General features: G+C 34.6%; 1 protein-coding gene across 3 annotated transcripts in view; it reads right to left on the bottom strand.

Moving 5' to 3' along the window:
* Nucleotides 1-431: 431 nt before the first annotated feature.
* The window catches only part of LOC106881019 (zwei Ig domain protein zig-2), a 97,128-nt gene continuing 89,087 nt past the window's right edge, over nt 432-8,472 (bottom strand). For all 3 annotated transcript variants that reach the window (XM_014931215.2, XM_014931207.2, XM_052975873.1), the window contains 3 exons: nt 7,916-8,070; nt 3,164-3,283; nt 432-1,597 (listed from right to left, as the gene is read on the bottom strand). In XM_014931215.2, the coding sequence (XP_014786701.1) occupies nt 1,580-1,597; nt 3,164-3,283; nt 7,916-8,070 (293 nt within the window). In that variant the 3' untranslated portion in view covers nt 432-1,579. The remainder of the gene's footprint in view (nt 1,598-3,163; nt 3,284-7,915; nt 8,071-8,472) is intronic.

An 8,472-nucleotide genomic window follows, 5' to 3' on the forward strand; every position in this document is an offset into this window, starting at 1 on the left:
TATATATATATATATATATATATATACTGGACATGCGTATGTGCATATACATATATGTGTAAACACATACACACACGCACACACACACATATATATATATATATACAAATTTATATGCATACACATAGACACACACATATATGTATATATATACACACACATACATATATATTCACATTGACGTCTATAAACGCAAAGCACACACACACGCACACGCACAAACAGACGCACATATGTATGTATATGTATATATATCACAACATTGAAAAGAAAAAAGCGGTTTTGGGGAAGTTCGGTCGCTGCTCTGGTTTGGTCCGGTCAAGTTTTGTTTGAAATAGTTTGAAATTATGTGCATAAAAAACTGAATTACTAATAATAATAATAATAATAATAATAATAATAATAATAATAATAATAATAATAACAACAGCAACAATGTAAATAATATTTTTCTTAAATGATAATAATAATAATAATAATAATAATAATAATAATAATAATAATAAAATAATGATAGTAATGTTAAAAGTGAGAAATAAAATGATAATAACTTAGGATTTAACAAATACAAAAACAGCAGCAACAACAACAAAAATTGCAACAACAGTAACAGAAGTATTCTGTAACATGGTTTTGTTTGTTGGAATGGGAAGAGGGTGGTCTGTGGTAATATTTGTGATGGTGGTGGTATTGGTGTAGTAGTAGTAGTGTATATTAGTAGTGGTAATAGTAGGAAGCGAAGGTAGGGATAATTTACAAAAATAAAATTTCACAAATAAATATTTTTTTTTCCTGTTTTTCTTTTTTCTTTGCATTGAAAGAAGGCAGATGAAATAAAACGATTGTTGTAAATTTAAAAAAAAAGGATAGAATTAATTTTTTTTACTCTTTATATACTGTGTGTGCATGTGTTTATGTACATGAAGATATGTACGTGTGTGTGTGTGTGTCTGTGTCTGTGCGGTATACGTGTGCTTGATTTTAAACTTTTCACATTTACTTTTCTACTTAATTATTGTGTCGTAATCTATGTGTATAGTTGCTTATGTTTTATAAATAACGATTAAATGAACAATTTGTGACTAGGATGTGTTTTGTTTAGTTATTGTTTTTCATTTATCTTTGTATGCTTATATGTATTTTTTAACTGGAATTGAAAACTACTCGTCAAAAAAAAAAATGAAAAAAGAAAAATTATAATAAAAAGAAGCATTCCAAGGGAGAGCACTTTGTGTTTTCTTTTTTTTTTTTACTTCTTTTATTATTAGTTCATCATATAGTTTTTCATGTCAGCTTTCACTAGCCAGATAGTTTTAAGGTGTCTATTCGTATGATTCTTAATTTATCAGCTATCATAAATATTTTGTTTTAAATGTTCCTTTTCTTCAAGTCTGTCTGTCATTCCTTCTTCCTCCTTTCCTTCTTTATTTCTTTCTCCCTGTCATTATATCTTACTTTCTTTTCTCTCTTCTTTTCTTTCTCTCAGCTTTCATTTTTTAAATTTTATTTTTGGCTTAGTGTTGGGTTACAGTGGGTGCTATTTCCATAAGTTTCCCCTTCCCGAAAATGGTATGTTAAATTATTTTTTATTTGAAACCTGAAAAAAAGAAATATATATATATATAATAAAATGAAACGAAATAGAAATTTATGAAAAATTAAATTGGACTAGACATTATTCGCCGTACATTTACGGCCATTTCACTGATTTTCTACTTGACAGTATCTGGTTACTGATTCTCGGTGACTAAATCCTAATAAGTTACTTTATCAGGTATAAAAGTCGAACCTGATCCTATACAACAACAATGACAATATAAAGGCGAATTGTCGATGAATCAAATCAATGATTCTCATTCTATCTCAATTAGGGTTAACTGCATTTTGCTGTTGATTCAGTGTGAATAGAATTTAAGTCCTTAGATGACTGCTAACAGATTACAAGTTAATTCAGCGATGCAAACTTTCAGTCACGAATATCTTTTAGTTTTTACCTTTTACTTATTTCAGTGATTATACTGCGTCCATCATTAGGCAACGCATTGAAGAATTTTTAGTCGAATGAATCGACCCCAGTATTTATTATTTCTTTTGAAAGCCTGGCGCTTATTCTATTGATCTCTTTCTCCGAAGTGCTAAGTTACGGCGAGCTAAACATACCAACACCTGTTGTCAAGCGGTGGTGGTGGACAAACACAGACACAAAGACGCGCGCGCGCGCACGTGCACACACTCATATACACGACGTACTTCTTTCCGTTTCCATCTACCAAATCCACTCAGAAGACTTTGGTCGGCCCGAGGCTATAGTAGAAGACAATGGCCCAAGGTGCCACGCAGTGGGACTGAATCCAGAACCATGTGGTTGGGAAACAAGCTTCTTTTAGATTTCTTTCATAGATGTAAAACAAATTTTATATAAGTTGAGGGATTATAATCAATGTTCACCACAATATATAACTAGTACTTATTATTTTTATACAGGTAAAATTTTAACATACACGTTTAGTTTGCTTGACCTCATATGGTAAAAAGCTGACCTAAAATGACCTTGTATGACTCCGTATTTACCAGATATGTTACTGAAAACTATCAATTATAACTCCTTACGAGTGAAAACTTGGCTGCTAATATCCTAATCTTTGTTAATCCGAACAAATTTGTTGAAATAAAATTATATGGTTTAGCATTTTAAATACGTGATATGTATAAACATCTGATTAATCAGATAGCTGAGAGATTGAGATACAAACTGATAAATTGCTCGTTTAATATCCAAATGAAGTGTGAATGTGCCGTTTATTTTGGCTTAATTTCAGTGTATTCAATCCATGATAATTATACTATTCGTTGTATCCACCTACCCTCTCCCATTGCACATACTAGGATTTTAGCAAGAGAACACTAACTTTGTCTGTAGTACTATAGTGGTAGCGATGGGATAAGAATTGCCGTACCTTATGTTGGCAGACTATAAGGTTAAGGTTATCAGGTCTCCAGACTCATTAAGATCTGGCTATAAGAACAAATTGAGGGCACCGAATTCTATTGAAAGGCAATATCCATAGATTTATTTGCTTTTTGGGGTTTTTATCTGGTTAAAAATAAAAATAATCTAAAACAAATAATAACAAATGAAGAAATAAAGTAAGTTGTTACTTACCAAATATACGCTTGATGAAATAGAATCATTACCAAAATCATTTTCAGCTTTACATGTAAATAAGAAGAAGTGTTCATTCAAATGCCAGCTTTCAAGAACCAGATCACCATTTGCTAGCAACTGTAAAATAATACAAAATAGCAATTTATTATTATGTAAGGCGGTGAGCTGGCAGAAATGTTAGCACGCCAGGCGAAATGCTTAGCGGTATAACGTCTCCGTGAAGTTAATACGTGATGATTTTTAGTAGTTTTTGTGCTGCTTTGCAGCGGTTTGGGTGTTTACGTGTGTAGTTTGTTTGAGCTTTCTCTTCTCGTAAGAGAAGAGACAGCTGGTTAAAGAATGTCTGAAGACAGTTATAGTTACTCAGACATGTCATCGTCTGAGGAGTTGCTGGAGGCAGTTAAGACAATGGACCAGAAACTGATAAAAGAGAAGCGGAATTTTGCTGATGTAGCAAGGTGCAAGGAAACAGAAGTGGATATCAGAGAATTCAGAAGAAATGAAGAAATAAACCGAGATGGGTTTGAAGTGAAGCTGTCGCTCCCGCAAGAGGTTTAAAACGGAATAAAGGAAAAGTCGATAATCTATCGTACCTTTTCGATAAATAAAGGAAGAATAGACGTCGTCACGACAGAACAAATAGAAAAGGCGTTAAAACAGATTTGGGAAGACATAATATACCTGACTAGAGGTTCAACGTTTGGAACAGTAGAAGTGAGGTTTCATAATGCAGCAGCAGCAAGGAAACATGCGGCGTCGACAATTCGGGGCGAAGAAGTGGTGCTGTTGCCCACGTATAGAGGCATGAGAGCAACAAGAGTCACGGTTGAAAGAATCCCACCGGAGAGTGATGTGACCTGGGTGGCAGATGCGGACCTCTTTGGTAATGAGGACAACATAGTAGTGCTCCAGGCCAAGAAAAAAGAGTGCGCCAGCTGGAGAAGTCAATCACTGGAGATGATAGTCCAAACTTAGTTTCACTGGAAACTAGAGCCTTTTAAACTCAAAGAGGAGGTTAGATGGAATTAACGGGATCCGTGGAATGAAGACATCCTCACCTTTATATTTCTCAGTGATAATTGCTGGCTATAAGTAATAGGGTTGCATCGCTTTCACCACCACTCTGGTTTCATTGCACAGGCGAGATAGATCCAGGTTCCTCAGAAGCATGATTGGGCCCCACTTTTAAGTGTTAAGTTGTGAGGTGGCATCCTAGATGGTTGTAGAGAGTTCAAGAACTCAATTGGATAAACAACAGCTTAGTTCTGATCAATGAGAGTGTCGATGGATTTGAAACACTGTTCTTGTCCTGGCAACAGCTGCAGGAGATCCCAATTGATTTTGTCTACAGTATCATTACGTGGAGCTAAGATGGCTCGCTCACATAGCTATTGACTATTGCTAAAGTTTTGTGCAATGCTTGGAAACACGTACATTTTGAGATCATTGACAGTTGGTACCATCTCACCACAGGGTACCTTGTATTGCTGTTGCAATTCTCCATATAAATGATAGCAAAGTGTGTATCAAATGAAATTAAAATCCTGGTTCAGTGACAGATCGATCAAGCTGGTAAATTTTTAACGTTATTGGTGACAACATATTCTCTCTTCTAATTAACTGCTAAAAAAGAGAGAAAGTGCCACCCTCTCTTTTGCAAGAGAAATTAAGGTAGCTTTGCTTGTGTAGGGTGCATGATACTCACATCTATTTAAATGTGAAATATTAAGTGTTAATAAGGCGAGTTGTTCCAAAAAATATCCAAAATATGTATTGGAAGTTTATCAAGATATAATATTTTCTAATCCTTATCCTAGTAAAATAGTCACACCGGATTTAAATATGAAATATCGAGTGTACTGTAGCTAATTTTATTAGGTCCATTGCACGAACAATTATTTGAATAACTCATGTCAATATCTCTAACTTATGTCATGGGAATATTGAATTTTAGTTTATAGTATAAATTGAAAGATATCCTACAGTGTATAATACCCAAAGGACCAAATGAAGGAATGACATATCAATGTAATAAGCATTTTCACCGGGTGTGCGTGCGTACGTATGAAAACCTTTCATTATTTAGAAACCTTACTGTTTCTTTTTCTTCTGAAAATTACATAAGTTGTGTGTGACATCGAATTTTAAGTTTTACACTATAGTAATTCCAGTTCTTCACGGAGGCTCCCTGCGACCGCATGGGTTACAGTGGCTTAGCGCCGGGTCCTGCTGCATTCAAATTTATAGTTTAAGGTTAGTTAGGGTAGGTATTTAGCGAGTATGGTGTTGTAAATATTTACTAAATTTTTATCCAGTCATAATTATGTTTATCAGCAACCACCCTATGTGTGAAAGTGTTGGTGTGAATGAGCGTGCGACAGAACCGTACACTGAAAATTTTTTTTCAGAAAAGTACTTCTTACATATCTTACTGTCAATTCATTGGATTAATCTCAACAAAATACAAGTTTAATCACTAGATCAGCACCTATGTTTGTGTTCATTCCAAAATAATAACAACTTTAACATACTTCCAAAATGAGACTTCTTCCATGTGTATCCGCGTGCGTATATGTGCAGGTATCTGTGTGCGTGTGTGTGGAGGGGTTAGTGCGCAAGAAAAACATTTACAGAAATGTACTCATAAGAATTCTATTAAAATAAGTTATCTTTATATGCCATGTTTGCAATTTTCCATATAAACGATAGCAAAGTGTGTATCAAATGAAATTAATATCCTGGTTCAGTGACAGATCGATCAAGTTAGTAAAGGTTTAACGTTTTTCGTAGCAACATATTCTCGCTTCTAATTAAATATTGAAAAAGTGAGAAACTGCCACCCTCCCTTTGGCAAGAGAAATTAATTTTGGCGGTAAGGACTAACCCCCTCGTTTCATTATCACCATTGAAAAGCGTCTGTCTTTACTTTAAAAAAAAGAGGTGGGGTTGTAGACGTACGACGGAGCATTATTCAATAACGTGTTTGCTTCTATCAGAATCGTTTACCTTTAAAACGAGAAAACAAAACCGACGTATACGACAAGTATGTAAAACATATTTCTGTTTACTTTCTCTGTTCATTTACATAAGCTGTAGAAATTGTTGAGCACGTACACAAACAACTAAATTTTCCAGACATTTAGCTGTTATTTTTAGCAGTTCATTTTCTGTTTTAGACAACGGGATGACGTGGCAAGGGGTGTATATATTAATTTTGGAGTTCTTCATAGAAAATTTGAAATTAATTTTTTTTCTATATTCTAAATTTCCGTGTTTTCCCACGTAGATTAAAAAAAAATTGAAAAAAGTTAAAAATTTAAAATTTGCGGGGAGGAGGAATTTAAAATTTTGAAAAACATGCTTTTGTGGATATTCGGAATCTCCGTCATGGAAAACATAGGAATCCGATGAAAAAAAAATTGGAAGGGTCGTATAGGGGGAGAAGCTACATCCCCTATGTGGGCAAGGGCCAAATTTTGACCCCCTCCCCTAAAACATTCCCCGAGTAATGAAAAACGTTCATGCTGAAATTGGTACAGATTGATCCAGCAGCTTGGCCGTGAATAGAGAAGACACACATACACACACACACACACACACACACACATACACACACACACGAACACACACAGACAGTGAATTTTATATACATATATATATGTGTGTGTGTATATATATACATATATATATATATATACATACATATGTACACACACACAAACACATACACAAATACATATACACACATACATAGATACATATAAGTAATATATGAATGTGTGTGTGTATATATGTATACAACAAACCTCCACTCAGTTTCCGTTCGCCGAATTTGACATTCATCACCTCAAGGCATAGTAGCAGACATTTGCCCGAGGTACAATGCAACACGATAATTATTTTGATAATTAACTTTGTTTTGTTATTTCAACACTATTTAGATAATATAAACCGAAGGGTAAACTGTTCATTTTTGTATAAAACCTTCATCAGCTAAGCAAACTAACTTTTTATCAGGTTATTGTGGTAGGTCTAAGTGAACTAAGTCTGAGACCTAACTTCAATTGGTCTCAAAGAAACACCCATCAGTTTGAAACTCGGCAAGAGCAAGTCCTAATTTCATATTTCTTAGACCCACTATTTTTATTTATTGATTAGAGAATATATTACCCCGATTTCTGGAGGTGTTTGCTGTAGTAAAAATAAAAGCAACAATTATATTGATTGCGAACCGAATGCTTAATCGATACAGTTGTACCATTTACGTTTTTAAGCATCTTAACAGAATTCATTAACAGTAACCCTAAAAAATATTTTGAAATATTAGTAGTTGTGTGGTAAGTAGTTTGCTTACCAACAACAGGGTTCCGGGTTCAGTCCCACAGCGCGGCACCTTGGGCAAGTGTCTTCTATATACTCGGACCGACCAAAATCTTGTGAGTGGATTTGGTAGACGGAAACTGAGAGAAGCCCATGGTATATATATATATATGTGTATGTATGTGTGTTTGTGTGTCTGTGTTTATCCTCCCAACATCGCTTGACAACCGATGCTGGTGCATTTACGTCCCCGTAACTTAGCGGTTCGGCAAAAGTGTCCGATAGAATAAGTACTAGGCTTACAAAGAATAAGTCCTGTGGTCGATTTGCTCGACTAAAGGCGGTGCTCCAGCATGGCCGCAGTCAAATGTCTGAAACAAGTAAAAGAATAAAAGAATTATGTAAAAATTATTTGAATTTTTGTTTTACCTTGTAACCAGACGTGCTTGGTAGAATCTTTTTCTTGTCCTTGTACCAGCTAATTGTTGGTGTTGGAGTACCTTGAGCTCGGCAACTTAACTGGACAGCTGTGCCAGACTTCTCAATGCGATAAGTGGTATAGGAATAAATACGAGCTCCCATTCCTTTATGGAAGAAATGAAATAAAAAACAGGCACTTTAAAAGAAGAAAACTATATATATATATATATATATATATGTGTGTGTGTGTGTGTGTGTGTGTGTGTGTGTGCGTGTGTGTGTATGTGTGTGTGTACATATATATATATTTACACGCACGCGCGCGTATACACACTTTCACTTACACACACACACACACACACACACACACACGCAGAATGAATTTATTGTGTAAAGCTCTACAACATAGTTTTGCTAACAAATCTAAGCTTAACTTTTTCGAAAATCTCAAGATATATTTTAGCAATTAAAATTCCGCTCAATTTGATAGAATCAAATGATTTGAAAATGTCATCCAAACATTTTAAAAATGGAAATTATTGAACTCATAGATAAAGGAGTGGACA

Source organism: Octopus bimaculoides, chromosome 2, assembly GCF_001194135.2.
Source record: "Octopus bimaculoides isolate UCB-OBI-ISO-001 chromosome 2, ASM119413v2, whole genome shotgun sequence".
Classification (NCBI taxonomy): domain Eukaryota; kingdom Metazoa; phylum Mollusca; class Cephalopoda; order Octopoda; family Octopodidae; genus Octopus; species Octopus bimaculoides.